Source organism: Actinia tenebrosa, unplaced genomic scaffold (assembly GCF_029948245.1).
Source record: "Actinia tenebrosa isolate PJP-AT-01 unplaced genomic scaffold, QUT_ActTen_1.0 PGA_scaffold6__47_contigs__length_16458017, whole genome shotgun sequence".
Classification (NCBI taxonomy): domain Eukaryota; kingdom Metazoa; phylum Cnidaria; class Anthozoa; order Actiniaria; family Actiniidae; genus Actinia; species Actinia tenebrosa.
The window spans coordinates 14,090,345-14,110,544 of NW_028292583.1; the positions used below are offsets into that span (position 1 = coordinate 14,090,345).

Here is a 20,200-nt window from a genome sequence, read left to right on the forward strand (position 1 = left end):
CATACTACTCAGCACAGTACTTCCCCCCAAGGGTGATTCTGAAAAACTCCATGTTCAATCCCCCATTGTTCGCCTCTTAACGCCAAAAGAACACACTTGGCATTTCACAGCTTGAATAGAAAAATACAAAATAAAAGGTAAGAAAAGATTCCAATGGATTTAAAACCACGCGTGTACTATATCGACTGCACGAGTTAGGCTCTTTCCGTTCGTATCCTTTGCGACAATAATATATTTGAAAGGGAAACGAAGGTTTATGGGCGCTTTCTCTTGGGAAAACTTTGACGGTTTTGTAGTGCGAATATTATAAGACAAAACCAAATGTAAACTGTTCAATAAAAGATTTAGTTTAGGCTATAAAGAGAATCTTAAATTAGACTCTTATGCCGGTAAAGAGATAGTTTTACAATTTATAATACTGTCTTGTGGTTTTAATCTGTTGTTAATTTTAGTTTACTTGTTTCATATCCTTCCATATGTATGGTTTGTTGTCACGTAGTTTTTCTCGTCATTGCCGTCCGTCTAATTCATTTATCCATTTATTTTCCGTGCGCAATTAAGATTACAACGCAATTTTAAAAGCTAAAAATGTAAACTCGAAACTCGAATTATTGGTACCAATAACTATGATCTATACAATTAATGCTAATGAATGTTGACTGATTAAAATGGAACGTTGGCGATGATGCTAATAGCATTCTTACAGGTTTTTGTACGTACTGCATGACAAAATGTGTTTATTTTATCGCAGGTCTAAAGATAGATGGTCGCCCGCGCGAAATTTGGTTTAAATTGGTGATAAACGCTCTTCAAAGAAATCTTTCTCGTTAAGCTAAATTCGTGGCTTTTAGTTGGTAGTTTAGGGTTTAATCTTTAGGAAATTTGAAACTATAGTGATATGATAAATATAACTATTCATAATTGCACTAATAATTGTGTGAATTGTTGCTAAGCATATCCTTTGAATGTTTAAGAGAACGCTTTTGTTGTTTCTGCCTTCGTCACGGACGTTGATAAAACATTCTATTCTGTGATCCTCTCTGTCGCTACGTAGCTAAGTTCTCAATAAATTGTCATTTTATGAACATTCTAAAACCTTGACAGACTTTTGTTGCTATTTTTTTAGTTTGTCATAAGTGACAGCCGCAAAATGTATTCATAATTATAAGATGAAAAGAACTCTTATCTTTCTTATTCTAATTGGATTACCACCAAAAACACGTTCAATGGAAAGTGTTTTCCCCCCCAATACTATAGAATCATGAAATTGCGATCATGGCTCGCAGTTTTCTACCCAGATTTTGATCTAGAAATTTAGCCAAGTAGAATCTAAAATCTACGTACGCAAGCAAGGAATGAAAATAGTAGACGCTTTGACAGCATGTAAGTTTGTCGCGAACTTGCCATATATTGGCGCCTACATAAAAGTTACATTTATAAACCGAAATTAATAACTACTTCCCCTATTTCATTATATTATTTAGGGGTACGTAGTATACAAAGGTCTAAAATAAACCTGATTATACTCGTTTTTTATATTGGTGTACCTCAGTGATTGGTATTGGTACCTTTTCTAGAACACTACCAGCTTCGCTTACACCTAACAGCCTATGTTTTTAGTCATACACTGTACACTTGTGAACTAAATAAAATTACAGTTTCTCATGAAATATGCCTGATGAAGTACCTTTGTCAATGCCACTTCTGAGAACTCCCAGGATTCTGTTGTTGTACCTCTTGCAGTAGCACTTCTGGGGTACCTCATAGATCTGTTATGGTACCTTTATCATTACCACTTCTGGATTGCCCCAGAGATCTGTTGTGGTACCTTTAGAGATACCACTTCTGAGAACCCATAGGATTCTGTCGTTGTAATTCGAGCAGTCGCACTTCTGGGGTACCTCGAGGATCTTTTGTGGTACCTTCATCATTACCACTTCTGGAGTACCCCAGAGATCTGTTGTTTTACCTTTAGCAATACCACTTTTGGATTACCCCAGGAATCTGTTGTGGTACCTTTTGCAATATCACTTTTGGAGAACCCCTCAGGATACTTTTGTTCTACATTTAGCAATACTACTTCTGGGATACCACCAAGAGCAGTTCTGGTGTACCTCAGGGATAGCGTTTATGGGGTACCCCAAGGATCTATTGCTGCACCCCTGGTATCATAAGAAGCAATTTATAGCTGTGCGATATTTAGCCAGGGACTTCAAAAGAAATTTTAATGACCAAGGTGTTGACAAGATTGACGTTTTTTTTCCCATTATGTAGCGATATCCTTGTCAAAACATTCTCCACGGTGTGAACAGCCTGTATTCGAGACCTATCTTGCCATTATTACCTTCATCCAAGCCTTGAATTGGTTTGGCCCTGCTAACGCACTCAGGTCACGTCCCTGTTTCCTGATTGGTCAGCCAGTAGTGGTCATCTGGTTAATCAATTCATTGGCTGTTGCTTGTTTACTTGTAATATTTTAATCCTTTTTATAATTTTCCTTCGATCACTTCTAGCAGCATGTCGTTATTGAACTAACTTCTTTCGCTTTAAGCTACAGAACAAACCAACGTTTTATTTGTTTTCCTCTAGACTTTGTACCTAAAAAACTTAAGCTCCAAAGTAACTGAAGAAGACTTGGTGTCATTGTTCCTGCGATTCCAAGGGGAAGACAGCACCAAGCTTGTTTTTCGTTTGATGAAGGGGCGAATGAGAGGACAAGCTTTCGTTACTTTTGGAGGTATGTAAATAAAAATTTACTGCAATAGAAAGAAAGTTAGAAATTCAGTAAATTAGCAGCTGAGAGATAAGATAGTTTACCAAAGAAGGCGAAAAAACCACTTATAATATTTAAACTATATGTTTGAAAAAATATAACACATCTGAGTAGATTTACTTTAATATTCTTTTTAAAGATAAATTCTCTTAAAACTAAGCCGATCGTACAAATAAATTTTCAGATTTTTAAAGTTTAAAGTGATAGGCTTCGTACATCAAAAACCTGTCGCCAAGCTAAAAATCCTCCTGATAACCACACATCGCATAAAGCATAAGCACCAAAATTAATTTTATAAAATTTTGGTATTTTTGTATAAAAAGCTCTTATGCATCAAATCAATGGTCTGAAACGAATGATTTTTTTGGATATTCCTGAAATTTGATGAAAAAGTGTTAGAGTTACGATTTAAGATTATTGTCTTTTTTTTTTTTTTCTTTTTCTTTTTTTTTTGGCTTTTGTCTTTCAATTTTTTATGATTACCTTAAGTAGTTATTATTGATCGAAAAGAACGTAAAGACATATTAAAGTTTAATGACAGATTTCAATTTTTTGTAGAGCACTTGCGAAGTCAAATAAGAATTTTATCATGAGCAATAATTTTTGTCAAGCTGACTGGAAGCTTTTTCATTTCCTTTCGACCCGCGAGGTCGCGGTTTTATTTTTGAAATTATTTGTCAAAAAAAAAATTTGATTATCTCTTCCCTTTCCTTTTCTTTTTCTTCACTTCTCTTTTCTTGTTTTATCTACTTTTCTTTTTTCTTCTCTTCCTTTCCTTTTCTTTCCTTGTCATCTCATTCGTTCTAATCTATTTTTCTCTTTTCCTCTCCTCTCCTTTCCTCTCCTCTCCTCTTCCCTTTTTTCTATTAATAAAACACAACAGTAAATTAGATTGAATTAGTAACCAACAATAGGCTTTTTGACTGTTCGCAGTAGGTTAGAATGTATTAAATATTCATGTACAGCAAGAAAAAAAGAAAAAAACGTGATAAGTAGCTTGGTGTTCATATTATCGTGTGCTTTTAAACTTCTTGTTATTTCGTTGAGCAACAAATAATTCTCATCTGAGTTCGTTATATCCATTCAAAGCTTACGCTATTTTGCTCTTACGATTATTACTTTAATGATTTTTTACTAAAAGCTTTGGCGATATAATGGTATCGTAAATATTTATATCTTTCTCATTATCATTATTAGGAATAATTTATTTGAATTTAATAAGAGAATTTATTTGAAGAAAGAAAAATTTAGACTGTAATCATCAGTGCTATAACGTGTTTAATCGTGTCTTGAAACTCCAGACCAGCTCGGTAGTGGCTGATAAAAGATGTAAGATTCTGTGAGATTTAGTGTACAGCTAACTCCCAGATAAAACCCTAAAACAACCTCTGTTTGATCAAAATCAGGGTACGGCTAACTCATGGATCAAGTTGTAATTTAACTTGTTAGGTTATAAGTAGGTAGAAAATCCGGATAACACGGAAAACCCCTCGAATCAAGGGAGAAACCAAATTCAGTCGGGTTTTAGCGTAATGAGAGTAAATATAACAAGCTTTGTAAAGACTCGTACGAAAGACTAAACCTTCAAGCCGTGCAATTAGACTTGAACTTCCGAAAAGCGACAACCATAGGTTGTGATTGTAACGCAAACGAGACTATCGAAGAAGACTTGCCTTTTTGTACATTAAGGTGGCTGACTACTTTGGTAAATATTGAACAGAAAATTAAAAATCGAAACCTTTTTAACCTGAAATTTAGTGCTGATTTCAAAAATGCAATAAAAAATGGGGTGTCCCGAGCTTGTTTTTGAGATAATCACTCCGGAATGACATGCGTTTGTACAATTTTGGAAGAAAAATAGCGAAAATCAAGCTCTGTATAAAAAAATCATAAAGCCGAAACTTAGGAAGAAACATGAGTAATTTTCTCCGAACACGTAACATACACTATTAAAATACTGATAAAAGTTGTTTTAATACACTATTGCAGACAACGGAAAAACCATTTTTGTTGAGGTTCTACGGTGTGCAAGTTATCGTAAAAATTGTTCACAAAACAAACAACATTGTTCTGATAAACAGAATTGTCCTAAACTTTGAAAAATAATGGGGTATTACCTGTTATACTAGAAAATAACAAAAAAATATAGAGTCCCGTGCAAAATTTGAGGGTTTTGCCCTCTCGAAGTTCAAAACGTGTATGGTTCTTCAACAAAATCGTGAAGATCATTCAGCAGTTTTTGAGCGCGCGCACATCGTGGGCGCAAATCGAATGTTGAAAAGTAGTCAGCCTCCTTAAAGTCTGCGGCTTTTTACTTTACTCTTGTAATTTGAGAAAATATCTTCTTTTATTTACATTCTTTTTTTAGTAATTGGTTAAAACAAAGTACGGAGCACTTAAGTGAAGAGTCAGGTTGTGAGTGAGTTAAGAGTTCTTTCCTTGGCATACCACAGGTAGTCTAAATATTGAATATTCAGTAGCATATGACAGGCTACCCAAACACTTAAAGTTCATACTAAATCAGTCAGCTCATAGAGGCTTTGGACCATTACGTACCTATGCTCTTAATACAGCTTGGGCTGCCAGTGTTTAGATGGCAGAACGATAAAAACCCTTTGCTCTTGAGAATTGAATTTTTTCTCACGTAAAACGATCGTGTTGTTCCTGCCATCTAACATGGCTGCCGTTACGAAATGGTGCAAAACCTCTATTGGGCACGTTCGAGGCTCTCTAGAATGTTCAAGTAAACCTCTTTACCTTGTGTGTAACGTTTTCCCATTTCAGACCATGTGTGATTCCCATGTTTGATTTCCCCGTCGTATCACGGCATATGGCTTGTGTCTTCTTGTGCGCAACAAATTACATGAATGACGAAATTGAAAGTGCGCGCGTGTGCTGTGTGCTCTAATAAAGCACGCGCTCCCAACCAATCAAAACGCGAGATTTAGAGCAGTTATTTTATAATTAGCATTTCTACCAAAATTTTCTTATCATTTCCGAGAGGTAAGATCGTCGTTTACGGGTACGTTATTTTATTCCTACCAATAAATGAATGTGGTGATCCACGTGTTTGTCAATACATGAAGTACCATACTATTAAAGCCTCGCCATCAAGTCTGAATTTTAAGATATCAAACGTGACCTATTGAGAATTTTTCTTTTTGTTTTTCTCTTGCTAGAAACAAAATATTTGTTCACTAAAAAGTCTGAAGTAGGCCTCTCTTATTAGGCCAAGCATATATCACAAGCCCATAGTAACCGATCCGTTGCTATGTTCCGTACGCCATTAACGTATGCTCGAATTTTCACTTCTTCGCTCAGATTTTTCTCTGGCTGTCAAGATTTGATGTCAAGGCTGATAAAACCATGTATTAGTGTAATTTTAAGCTTGAATATTGAGTTTCTCGCGCTGTGATTGGTCAATTGACCAACATCTGATCCACTTCGTAATGATTTTAAATTAAACAGTCCGGTTTTCCAGTGCGCCAAGTTCAACAATTTCCAAGTATACTTTAGTTTTCAAAATGTTTTAACCAAATTAAATCAATATCGGGTTAAAGTAGAATTCGCTGATTTAACAACTTGCCTTAACAAACCGGTCAAACCGGTTTTTCCGGTAAAACAGGTGCCACAATTCCCAAGCTATAAGTTTTGACTTAATCTGTCATTAATTTAGAATTCGCTAAGCTATAAAGACTTGATGTCAGGCGGATACAAAGTCTTAACGTTTTGGTTTTTCTATGCAACTATTGTCATTTATTACAAGCATACTTCTTCCAAAAAGACTTTGACTAAAATCAGTTTAGGTCATTAAATCTAGTAATTAGGCTTGCGTAGGCTACGTTATGTCTAAACGGACTGGTTTTCCTATGCACTAGGTGCCATATTTTCCAATCATACTTCCTTTAAATGATATATCACCCCTTATTAATGTGCTAAACTATTAAGGGTTGCTCTAGGGTATATAATAATATCTTAAGTATATATTTTTTTCAAACCGTCTCACCATGAGCATAATCCCTTGCAAATTCATGAAGACTTTGCTTGACCATCCTAATACTATTAAATGTAACAGACCTTTCCCAGATTTTCCAGTAAAGTTTCGACTAAATAAGAAGATCTAGAGAAAGTGTTATTGGCGACACAGGGCATGACTTATATATATTTTTTACGCTAAAAATTAAGTCTAAAACGTAAGAGAAATCCTTTTTTATTTCTTGTTGGGTCAACAAAAAAGACGTATGCGAACTTATAGGTATTGATATTTATTGATGATGGGGTTCTAGTGCATTTGGCGGGAACTTTTCGCGCCAAAACGCGCGTGCTCCCGCGCGGATTCATTTGATAAACTACTGTGTATTAGAAGGTTATCGATTTCTATTGATGATGGATTCTTGTGAATTTCGAGGGAATTTTCCCGCCAAAATGCGTGTACTTGCACCCAGACTTCGTACTCACCCAAAAAGCTACTATAAAGAAATTAAACTCGGTTTTTCATACCTTTTCAAAAGGTAGTTCATGATTGACAAAAGTGAGAATGTTTAATTATATATATTTGAAGATTCTGAAGAGAATTCCAAAATCATCCATTCAAATGTCAAAATTGGTTGTTTTTTAGAGATTAAGGATAAAGGCTGCGAGGAAATGAATCAAGTCGATTAATTTTAGCACGTTCATAAAATTGACATGTGCAATATAATAAATTTGACCAACATTTGTTTCCCTTAAATATTTTTTTTCAATATTAGGATTTTGTTCTGCCCAGCCGAAAATTTCATTTCAAAGAAATGATATTCTTTCTATAAAACGTATTCATTTACCTTTTTATTTGTCATAATTTCATGCAAGATTTGCTCTTTATATTTATATTTTATGCATTTTTTTTCATAGTTCTATTTTTCGGTTAATTATTTTTCAGAGTCCCACTATTCTAAAGTTGCTGTACAGTATATTTTCAAATATCAATTTTTTTCGATTTTTATTTCAATATTTTTGGGCCAATTAATGATACCCAAACGGTTTACTAAAATAATCTCATTGACCAATATCGTGTTTGCATTATTAGTTTCAACAAATATTATAGACTTTATTGCTTTTTTAAAGGACCTACGAATTTCGTGCCAGTGAAGGTGGATCTTTTTATATCCATTCTTTTTCGAATTCCCACTTAACATGTTCTATTGAACCTGTCGTTGCAATGGTTGGAATCAATTAGTTTAGAGAATCCTGGTTTTATAGCCTTTGTATAAAATCCCCACAGGAGTGGTGTCAGGAAAGGTTTGTACTACATTTAATTAGTTAAACTTAGTATTCATCGCGCAAAATTTTTATTTGAAAATAAATCATTGAAGTGTTAAGCTTTGTTTCTTGTTTTGTTTTTCTCGACCCCGACCTTAGTTTCTCTATCTGTTTTATTAACAGGGTTTTATTAGAAAGTTAATTTAAGTTTTCCTCTTAAATATTTAGCCACATATTAAGCCATCAAAGGTGTATACTTAGCCCGTTATTAGCTTTCCAGGTGGGCATCGCTAAAATATTGCTTTTATCTTTTTTTCTTAACAAAGTATTGCCAAAAATGAACCGATTTATTAAACAATAGTGTTAACAGTCAAATCTCTTATCAATCCGCTGCAAATCCTCCAGATGACATTAAGGAATACCTCTGTGTGGGGATTTAAATGGTTTTCCTATTATGCTGCCAAGCGCCGGTTTCCAGTTCTTGGAATTAGGAGGATCCGTTTAAGGTGTTACCGTGTAAAGTTATGAATTTTTTATTCTCATTAGCAATAATTAAACATCTTTAAAAATTTTACAGATTTAAGTTTTTCTTGTTAAGTAGCATAAATACAAAAGCAAAACAGAAAACTGCTATAGTTTGTTTGATATATGTCCGTAAAGTGACGTCGTAGTCGATTTGGCGGGGGACCCAATACAAATCCTTGAGGCATTCCTGATGGAAGAGTTCAGGTTTGTTAGTTTACTCATTTTATATTTCACATGTTTCAGAGATCTTATTGAAGTGACCCCGAAGTTGTTCTCGGGGGACCCAATACAAATCTCTGAGGCATTCCTAATCTAAAACACCAGGTTGGTTAGTTTGTTCATTTTAGATCTCTCTGTTTGATTCCTACATGTTATTTAATTGACAAATCAGTTCTGATATGGGGACCCAATATAAAACCCTGAGGCATTCCTGACCAAAGAGTCCAGGTTGGTTATAATGATCATTTTAGATCCCTGACCTTAAAGGATTTTTCTTGACCTTCGCTTCGAACACTTGCAAACTCTATTTAACCTGCACTTAACCCGTATTAGCCACGAAATCAAAAACTTATGACGACAAATGACTTTATTTCAGTCGAAACGAAACACAAACCGATTTATTACTGTAACATTAGTTCCCTTTGATTAATAGCTTAGAACGTGAACTAGTAAAGCGTCACCGATAAACTTTATAAAAATCTAGTTGATTGAAGAACGAGCGAGCGATTGCGAGCGTTTCAAACTTTTAACATGAAATAATTTTACATCGTTAATTCACGTTGCATTAGTAAATGTCTTTTCATACCCTTCTACACAATGACATCCGTTGCTAGATTGTAGTGATGTATAATTGCGTTTTTGATGGGGGAGGGGTAGGGCAGGCACACCCCTCACTCCCTCCTCCAAGAAACTATGGATTTTTTTAGTTCTTACAAAACATAGGAAAAAAAGAAAAAATTAAAGGTCAACAATTTTAAATGAATGTTGAATGTTCTTGTAACTAAAATACCAAAATTATAATTACATTCTTTAAATTCTAAAGCAGAGATGTGATGTCTGTTAATGGCGTCAATTTACACAAAAACTTACTCAAGTCAAGCATCTAGAATCATAAAAAAGGCTTTAAAACCTTAATCCATTTTTTAATGAATATTTTTGGTCATTAGTTCGAAATATTGCTCTTGTCCCGCTGTTATTTCTACCAGACAATCGTCTGAATTGTTCTCTATTCTTTAATCTAATAGTTGGTTAATGTTTTAATTGGTTCTGGAGGCGAATACTATTTTTATGCCAGACCTAAGGCAGCACGTTCGAATTCAGTACAGACAATCCGTCGACGTAGTGCAAATATAGAACTGTTTTAGGGTTTCTAATGCCTTACTTTTGGTATTAGGCTGTTCATGCTACGAAACGAATACACAATAAAATACTACAGTTCGTTTGAGAAAATATGAAACATGAGAAAATGCTTTCTTACCGAGCAAATAAATATTTTGTATTTCAAGTAAGAATTCGTTGTTACTTGCATTTCACATGAATGGATTAACGATGGATAACCTTGTGTTGATTTTTTAGAAACATGAATCATGAATATCTCAGTTGGATTCGTGGGCAGGAAAACGTTCCATAATAAGTATTGCGAACCATTTATTAGATTTGGGAATAAGATATGGATGACTTCATTTTTCACGAAATAGAAAGAAATTCTTGTTATGCTATTTTTCTTTCTCCAACCATTCTTTTTCTTTCTTTCTTTCTTTCTTTCTTTCTTTCTTTCTTCTTTCTTTCTTTCTTTGTTTCTTTCTTTCTTTGTTTCTTCCTTCCTCCCTTCCTTTCTCAGTTTCTTTCTTCTTCTCTGTCTTTCTTCCTTCCTTCCCTTCACAGTTTCTTTCTTTCTTTCTCTCTTTCTTTTCTTTTCTTTCTTTCTTTCTTTCTCTTCCTTTTTTTAATTTCTTTTCATTCCTTTCCTTCGTAAGACCATAATAGATGTGAAATAATCTTAAGGGTGCTAAAGTTTACAATTATAAACAATCCCTCTATAATATTCTGTCGAAGGTTAATGTACTTTTGTTGTAAGTCCGGAATTTCTTGGGGATAATCTCCATGCGTCACACTGTTCTAAGCTTGATGCTAAAACCAGACGATTTAACTTCTCTTTCTACTTCATTTTATTTCTAATTTCTTAATTCACTTATTAACCCATTTTACGAGAAAATATTTTGAAAGAGAATATTCTTCTAACTTATTTCTGAAGGCTCATTTATGAAAAATAATTTTTGCAAAGCGAATTGCAGCTCGATTCGACGTGGTAAACATGGTAATCATAACGAGAGTCTTTTAGAAACCAAAACCAGACTAAACTAGCATGTTTATCCTATTGTAGTGAGTACCTCTCTACTTATATAAATACAAAATACTTTTCTTTTCTTTTGCCTTACATTTCGACTGTTTATATTTTATTCGCTACGCAATATTTATCGAGACGCCTTTTTTTGAGAACAAGGTAGCACAGGTAGTACTAGAAATTTAGCGAGTCGACAAAAATAGAATTGGTAGGGAGTATCGATAAGGGAAGACATAATTTTCTACACGACAACTCACAGCATGACGACATACCATGACTCACTGATCAATAAAGTCGGGTTTTATTTTAGTTTTTATTCACTTTTCCTACTCGTTAAAATTACGGAGATTTGAAAGAGAAAGAAAAATTGTCGGTCATGGAAATGACACGTTCGACTAACAGATAAATAGATAATCCATCTAATTCGTAATGAATTGAATTAGTCATAAGAAACGATATTCAAAGAAAATAGACAATCCTTAATTAAAATGCTCTAATAAATTGTAAATCTATCTATTTTAGCCTCGGTTCAACTGAGCTAAAGCTGGAGCTCTTTTGATTTGATTTCAATTTTCTTTTGTCGCTTCTTTTGGATACGAAATCCTGACATGACCATAACTGAACGAAATAAAAAGCTTGCTTTGAGCGACCAATTGTGGAAGATTCCTAGATAAGATAAGATTGAGGAAGCCACTTGCTTATCAGCCATATTGAATTTACAGCTATCTATCTTTCCTCCTTAGTATATCCGTCTACAAATAAACAATGGCTCCTAATAGTCACCCTAATGGTTATGGTCGTTTTGAAATTGTCTAAAACCTGATATTCAAATGCAATGGCTAATGACGAGGAGTCCGGTGCATTGTGGTCTTCTATCTTGACTATGTCTGCCTCAGCTTGACATTGTTACGTCAGTTTATCGAGTTTGTTTACTTTCATTCACCTTGTTTGAATATTGGGTCGGTATAAAAATCCTGTCATTCGCTATTTGATACAAAACTAGCGGTGAAAAGCGAGCGCAAACATCTTTTAGAAGTGTAACACCCCAGGTAAGTCGGAAAAATTTACCAAGAAATTTAAATTAGGGATTTTGCCTCTCCTAAGGTAAAATCTCTTCAGATGAATAATTCAGCTCATTTAACGACCTTAAAAACGACAGATTTTGCACCTTTTACATAAAAACATGCCTACGGGGTTGACCTTGCTTTTGTTGACTCGAAAAAGCGGACCGTAAATTACAATTTTAAGAATTATAAAATTGCTTTATAGAATTTAAAAGACATCTAGAACATGGCTTCCTTCTGGAAAGTGATATGATACTTCTCACCTAAAAATCAAATATCGGAAAATTAATAATTTTGAGTCTGCCTTGAGTTTTAGGTGAACGAAAAAGTGGAACAGGAAAGAACCAAAACGAGGAAAATAAACGTATTTGATCGTTACGGTTGTGGTTATCTTAAAATGAAACTAGACAGTTAAAAGGTTTCCAGAAAACAGTTAAAAGGTTTTTCGGGGATTCGTTTTTGCTGGGTTTGTATATTCGAGTATGGTTTAAAAAGATTGATAAAATAACTATAAATAATTAATGCGATATTTTTGATAACCTGTTTGGCTTGAATAAATGTATATCTTAGGTCCCGTCCACACTATACCGGATAAATTTGAATCCGCAACTTTCACACCGAAACCGAAAAAAAAGTTTTCCGTCCACACATGAAAACAGGATAAAATGTTTCGCGTCCACACTTTTCCGATCAGAGGCAGCAAAATCGCTTCATTGCACATCTGAGCATGTGCATCGAAGCTGAAATCGAGCCTGCGGTGAATTTTTAGCCTTCCCGCCATGTTCCCATAACAATCATTACGTCATCGTATTCGAAAAATTTCGGATACGAAATGTTCTCCTTCCACACTAATACGGCTAGCCGGCGCTTTTCAAATTGCTTCCACTCTGGAGACCGTATTCGAAAAATTCGTTTTCGGTGAAGAATTGTTCTGGATTCGCCCGGACTAGTGTGGACGGTAGGCCTAACCGAATAAATAAAAATTCGGATTCAAGTTTATCCGGCATAGTGTGGACGGGGCCTTAAAATGTATATTCAGTTTTAAAGTCGATAAAGAAATGAAAAAACTAATAATAATAAAACAAAAAAACCACATTTTTTTAGTGTTAAGTAATTATTCCGGTCACTGTGAATATTATTTTATACTGAACTTGACTTGTTCTAGCTGTCTTGTCTCATCGCTTTTTATTACTTACAGAGATAGTGTTAAATGATTATCTTATGATCCTTCCATTGTTTATATTTACGTGCGCAGAGTCTTGCTAAACTTCACGATAATGGTAATCGCCACTTAATACCTCTTTGAATTTTAAAAATAACGACGCTTAAATGGTAGGTCGGCAATTAAAGGAGCCGACACTCGTATCCCCTCCCCATCCCCCTCCCCCCCTCCCCCCTTCCCCCTCCCCCCTCCCTATCTTTTCTTGAAGCCTGCTTCATCGCACGAACTCAACCTCAGTATAAAGAAAGCGAATTTGTGAATTAATTACTCAAAGTATTGACGTTTTTAAGTTTCATCATAGAAGTGTAATTCAATGTTCCTTATGCGAAAACGCTGTAAGAAAATCTTGACATTTACCTCCAAAACGTCTTGACACGCTCATAGGATTCCAATAATCTTTTTTTGATTCCAATAAGCACTTGTCGCTTAACCACGACGCAATCCATCTCGTTTTTAAAGACTTCAAGAGAGAATTCTTTTCGTATTCAAGCAGTGAGCGCCAAAAACAATTTTCTTGAAGAAAGGCTGTTGTACAAGGCTTAAATCTTGTTATTCAGAAAGTGTAACTTGTTTGGAAGTGGAGATGACCGATGAAAGTGGAATCAACGTGTTAACCCAAAGCAAAAATCTTATTCGAAAATGAGGTTTAGGCCTTCATTTGCTTATTTCTCATATATTTTCTATAAAACAGCCTGACAAAGCAACATTCTAACACAAATGCAACAAAACATCTTTGTAGAATTGAAAATACCGCTTCAAACAGGCATTTTATCATAGTACATCAGTTTCTAACTGTTTAAAAAAGGTTTTGAGTGTTAACCCAAAACGAAAATTGGGATCAAAACTCATACGAAAGTCTAGTTTTTGGCGTCCTTTTGCCATTATTGCTCATTATTGAAAAACATTTCCTCTTAATAACGAGGATTTTTATTTGAAAACTAATTAATTTTCCAGACACAACCTAGAATGTGGCAGCCTCGAGATCGAGACAATCCCTTTTTAAAAACTTTAATATCAGCGACATATGTTCAAAATATCATTTACTTTTAAGACAAAAACAAGCTATAATGTTTGTATTTTTAATGAGAAAAGTATTGCAGCAATAAAAGACATTTATGTTTTTTCAACTTTATCTACTTTACAAGATATATACAAAGATTAAAAAGATTTCTATCTAGTTCAATACATTACAATTATAGCAGAAAAACTAGATTACAATACAAACCCCCCCCCCCCTCCCCAAATTGAAAAAGAGAATAACTAATTTGATACAAATCAACAATGTGAAAAATGCATTCAAATATCCAACTTCTTATTTCGTTATTTTTGGCAAAAATAACCTGTTTCATTCTGTGTCGTTCAATTTATACGAGACGATCCCTCTTTTAAAACTCTAACACCATCGATATAAATTTAAAAAGATTATTGACTTTTAAGACTCTAATACCGAAGATTTTTATTTGAAACCTAATTAATTTTCCGGACACAAACTAGAGTATGTGCAGCCTATAGATCTGTCGTTCTTCTCCAAGACAATCCCTCTTTAAGAACTTTAATTCCAACGATATATGTTTGAAAAGATTATTTACGTTCCAGACAAAAACATGCTACGATGTGTGTATTTTTAATGAGAAAATTCTAGAAACAACAAAAGATGTTTATAGATGTTTAGACACTGAAGTTTGAGGATAACAGAATATTTATATACTACGAGTAAGTAAAATGAATGGACGGTGTACAGCAGTCAATCACGGTTATTGGAATATAAACGTGGCACTATCCACGCTAAGAAATACACAAGTACCTTCATTTTTTTAATATTAAGGAATTCAAAATTAAAATCCAGCAATCGATCGAGAGTATTAGCAACTGGGAATCCTTTGTCGTGATAATTGAGCGCTTCCTTGAGGAGAAGAAACCAGTTGGGGATGAATTAGATGACGGATATTTCTAGAAAACTACCTAATCCTTGGTTAGATTTATACTTTTAAGACGTAAACAACGTGCAATGTCTGTGCAAGTGAGATGAATGACTAAATGAATGAATGAACGAATAAACGGACGAACGAACGTGTGAATGGGTGTGCGGATTAATGAGTGAAGGAAAAAATATATGAGTAAATGAATAAACGAATGAACGAACATGTGAATGAGTGTGCGAATGAATGAAGATGTAAATGAGTGAATGAATGAATGAATGAATGACATGTGAATGAATGAAGATGTAAATGAGTGAATGAATGAATGAATATGTAAATGAGTGAATGAATGCATGAATGGATGAATGAATGGATGAATGAATGAATGAATGAATATGTAAATGAGTGAATGAATGAATGAACGAATGAATGAGAGAAAAAGTGGCAGGAAAGAATAAGTTAAAAAACGAATGAGTGAACAAAGATGGATAGGGGGATGAATGATTGCAAGATGGATAGGGGGATGAATGATGCACGTTTGCGAATATTTCTATAAATTAAAAAAACCAAAATCTAATTGACTGACTACATACAATGCTATCGTTAGTCTGAGACGTTCAAAAGAGTTAAATAAAAGAATGATCAAGACGTAATAGAGTCGTAGACAAGCCGTTCGAACAGAAGTGAACAACTTACTACGCGTGCTCCAATTCACATATATAGGTTCTGCATATAAAGTAAGAACTCGCCGCTCTCAGACCTGTAAATAAACTGATATGTTTGTAGGATTCTTATCACGGCTAATATCATAGAATCATTGACCTAAATTCCTCGCTTAAGCCTAAGCAAGTTACAATAACCCCAGCAAGCCATCGTGGCTTTACTTTGCCTTAGTTTTATCTGAGTTATCAACACGTGCTATGATATGCTCTTAAGGAAAGCACAATTGTTACTTTTATCGAGTTGGTGAACTTGAATTTGAACTTGCAACTAATTTTCTTTCAGATTTGTTACGAAAACTAAACGACATGATCAAGTGTCAACTAAGTGTTCAGTTTAGATAATACTTTGTTGCAAGTATATTGATTGCCTCCTTTTATTTCCATAGTTCAAAATTTAGTTCATATATACTTCATTTTAATGCATTTAAATGTTTTTTTAAATATCATCATTTTTTGATAATACAAATCGCACTAGTTTGATTATCTACATTTTTTTTTTTTTTCTTAATTTGATTCTTTTTTATAGTTATTGCTCAAGGCATTCCTACCGCACCCGCGGTTTTCAATTTTAAGGCGTTTCCCCGACAACCTGTTTAACGTTCTTCTAAATACAATGTTATTCTCTGTAACTGTGAAAAGGTTTTTGGCGTTGCTGGATATCTGGAATATTCTTTAACTATGCAAGACCGCAAGGTAAACTGGACGATAAAGTTAATCCATACTCTGTTAATTACATCTTTAGCGTGTAATAAATTTTCAATAATCACTGCTTCGCAGCAATTTCGGGTATACGTCACAAGACGACGAGTTTCCTATTGTCTGGAATTGAACCGATTTTAACGCTATAAAGATTAGTTTACTGACTCATTTTCTATTCTAGAAAACACTCGGTGTTACCTCTATAAAGTAATTCTTCTTATCTCTAGCGGATTTCAATTACATCGATCGGGATTATTTTTGTTTAATTAGTTCAGTGTTGAATAATTTCTGTGTCAGTTTTCCTGTCTGCTTTTAGTATAACTCTGGTACTTTCTATTGTACGTTTTGTCTAAGAATGACGTAGACATTCTCTGCTTGATACTAAAAGATCTGATTTACTAAATCGTTGATTGTTAGTGTTTCACGGTCCAATGAAACTTCGCCCGCCAAACATTTCAAATGCATCACAGCTGGAATAAGTCATTTATAATTTATCTGATCAGAAATAAGTCCTTACGTCATAACAGGTACAACTCCCTAGCCCTATAAACGCCGCTGTAAACAGCTCTGCTTTTATTCTCGCTGGCTTTTTGCCGAATGGTAACGACGAAAACTAGGCCGAAAATCCCCTTCACAACAAGGTAAATAATTGTACTTTTTATCCACCTTAATCATAGCAATTAATGAACGACTTTTTTCTTTTCTTTTCTTTTCTTTTTTTTTTTTTTTTTTTTTTTTTTTTTTCCCCTCTTTTCCTCTCTTTCGTCGTTTAAAGCTAATCAGACAAGGTTTTTTTTTCAGTAATTTATTATGTTAATTTTCTAATGTTCTTGATAAAGATTCAGATAACTAGCGTTCTTGATAAACTACAAAACGAAATAAAATCGAATTAAAAAAAGCCATTCTAAATGAGAAAATTAGCTACCTTAAATGGTTTATGATTTTTAACTTAGCAAACCGTTTTTAAAGCGGTTATGATTCGATATGTTTTGAGGCGCTACGTATACAATTATATCCAAACACTTCTGAAAAAAACGGAGTAGAAATCCGTAGTTTTGCTTCCAACTGAGACTTTTTTACTTGCTCTAGCAACTCCCTGGCGTGAAAACCAGCGATGATTTGAAATCACAAAATATTATTAATAAAACTTGAATTAATAAGATAGCTTTTAGAGTTCCAAAAGTACGAGAGAAGTGGAAGATAATTACCGGGTTTTCTTTTTTGTACAAGCATTGTTAGAATTCTCTGGAATTTATTATCCAAACGAGTTTTATAATTAGTTTTTTTTTTATTATAAATATTTTTTCTTTTACGTCTTGAAGACAAAAGAATCGCAAAAATGACTCGAAGGGGTACCATCTCTACTGTGTGTTTTCATAGAATCATTTTAGCTTTCAGAGCGCTTGGATTCGTTTGGTTTTCAAAATTTAATAGAATAAGCCGGATCTCTAGTACTAGTATTGACCTTTCATCAAGGACTTTTGCATCTTCAATACAGCATTTATAGCAATTTATTTACACAGTGTTGCTACAGGATGTCTTTTTTTGTTTTTCAAACGTTTTTTTGTGTACGAAATGAGACGCTTTTAACACGACATTTTGTCATGTTTAGTTTGCCAAAATTTTTCATGTAATATCATGGCGTTTTTTACTTAGTTTGTTCCTTACTAAAACAATACTAAACTAACTATCACTCGTACGCTTTTCAAATATAATAACTAGAGAGCATTCAGTTGATTTTAGCTGTGTTTGTACTAACTATAGTTCATTTTTTACAATATACATAATGTAAGGTCCTGGAGACTCCAACTGAGGCCAAGCATGCGCTTTAATGACCTTGCTTTTGGCCTTAAGCGATATGACCAGATTGACCAAAATGAGAGAACCTTTGGTCTTTTCTTATTTGCAAAAACCAGAAAATGGATACAGCCATAAACTACACACGTTTTCTCTATTGATTTTTATTTTATAGTAGAAATGATAGTTTTCAAAACAACTTTCCTCTAGGCCTTTCGTTATATAAACAACATATCTTTCGCCACTGAAACATCCCGATCTTTCGCATCGACTACTCTTTCCACCTTACTAGACCAATTACTCATTTTTAACTAATCTTTGAATAATGAAATTCAGTCCGTTATGCCCTCCTACTGGCCAGTTTTAATCTCATTACCATACCAGATATAAAAGTTTTTGCCTTAAGAAGTAAATATCCTAAGGCTGGTTATATTTTGTCAAGGTATCTCGGCGAAATAACCAGCTTGATTTTCGGATTTGGGATTTCCTTTTAAATTACTAGGTTTTTCTATCTTTGCGTTGTTAGTAAACTTTGACATGTGGTCATCTTTTGTAATCAGGAAATAGAATATTGAACTTCGAGCAGCTAGACGAATCTTGTTCGTTCAAAAGAATTGGCTCTTTATTACTTCAAAAATTTCTACTTTTTATTTTCTTTCTTCTGTTTTCTTTCCTTTCTTTATTCTCATTCTTCCCTGTGCATTTCTTTCCTTTATCTTTCCTTTCCTCTCTTTCTATCTTTTTTCTTTCTAAGTTTCATATAGAAGCAAAGAAACCAACTTATATTGACGTCATGAATCAAGATGGCGTTCATATCATGACCATCATGCATTGCATAGAACAACTAATTCCTCTGGTATTTCGTTTCAAATCATTAAATTATTCCTTGGACGCTGAGATAAACCGATTACTAAGATTAACAGATCGCCTTTAAAAAAACGACTATCGTAACACCAGAGTTTATTTTTTTAAATCTTATTTTGGCGACTCGATTAACCTACTGAATTATAAAAATTCCTTCATCTATATATTCATTTAATTTCTCTCACTTTTAGATTTCTCAGATCATATACAATTCTTAGCTATCACACGACAGATAGTCGTCGCCGTTATAGTTAGTTACTGATCAAACTTATGTACCCCGCTCACAAATCTGCTTAGAGCTTTATACTCCATGCCGTTTCGGAATTAAAAAAAGTAAGATTGAAAAGAACGCTATCTTGCGGCCTGTTTTCTGCTTTGAACTTCTGCGACGTTGATATTCATATCAAATTAGAAAGACGTTTCCCGAATTTACCGATTAAAAAAAAAAACGAGTCTGTTTAATAATGCGGAAGAATGAAAGAATTTAAGATTAAGATTAAAATTAAAAATTGTTTGATATCAAATCGATCGTTAGAGTTAAGCAGCAAAAACATTTATTGGTTCCTTAATTTTTGTATCCAAGCATTCTGATTGGCTGATTTTTTGTTTTCATAATCATGATTGGTTGAGAGAGAATTGTAACACCAAGGAAGGGAAGTAGAGAGGTTCAGGGAGTGTATCAGACCTTTTCTAAGATAGGGAACATGTTGCATTGTGGTCTAGCTTGGGTACAAGCTTTTGTTCAAACTTTTGCCTCATCTAGTGTTGTTTGTACCCACTGAGTTAGAACACAATGCATCATGTTTATTAAGAGAGAATTCTTTTCGTATTCAAGCGGTGAGCGCCAAAAACTATTTTCTTGAAGAAAGTCTCGTCATTGAAAAACATTTTCTCTTAAACTCACTCGAACCGTGGGTGAAGACTTTGAGTTCCTTGTCACTTTTTTTAATGCATACTGTAAATCTTTATTTACAATAATATCTAAACAGGATTCTTATTCACTATAGTGATTTTCAAGAAGGTCCTGTAAAAC

General features: G+C 34.0%; 1 protein-coding gene across 2 annotated transcripts in view; it reads left to right on the forward strand.

Annotated features, from left to right (window-relative positions):
• The window catches only part of LOC116293646 (RNA-binding protein 41), a 51,081-nt gene that overhangs the window by 6,512 nt on the left and 24,369 nt on the right, over positions 1 to 20,200 (forward strand). For both annotated transcript variants that reach the window (XM_031701104.2, XM_089038973.1), the window contains exon 7: positions 2,590 to 2,737. In XM_031701104.2, the coding sequence (XP_031556964.2) occupies positions 2,590 to 2,737 (148 nt within the window). The remainder of the gene's footprint in view (positions 1 to 2,589; positions 2,738 to 20,200) is intronic.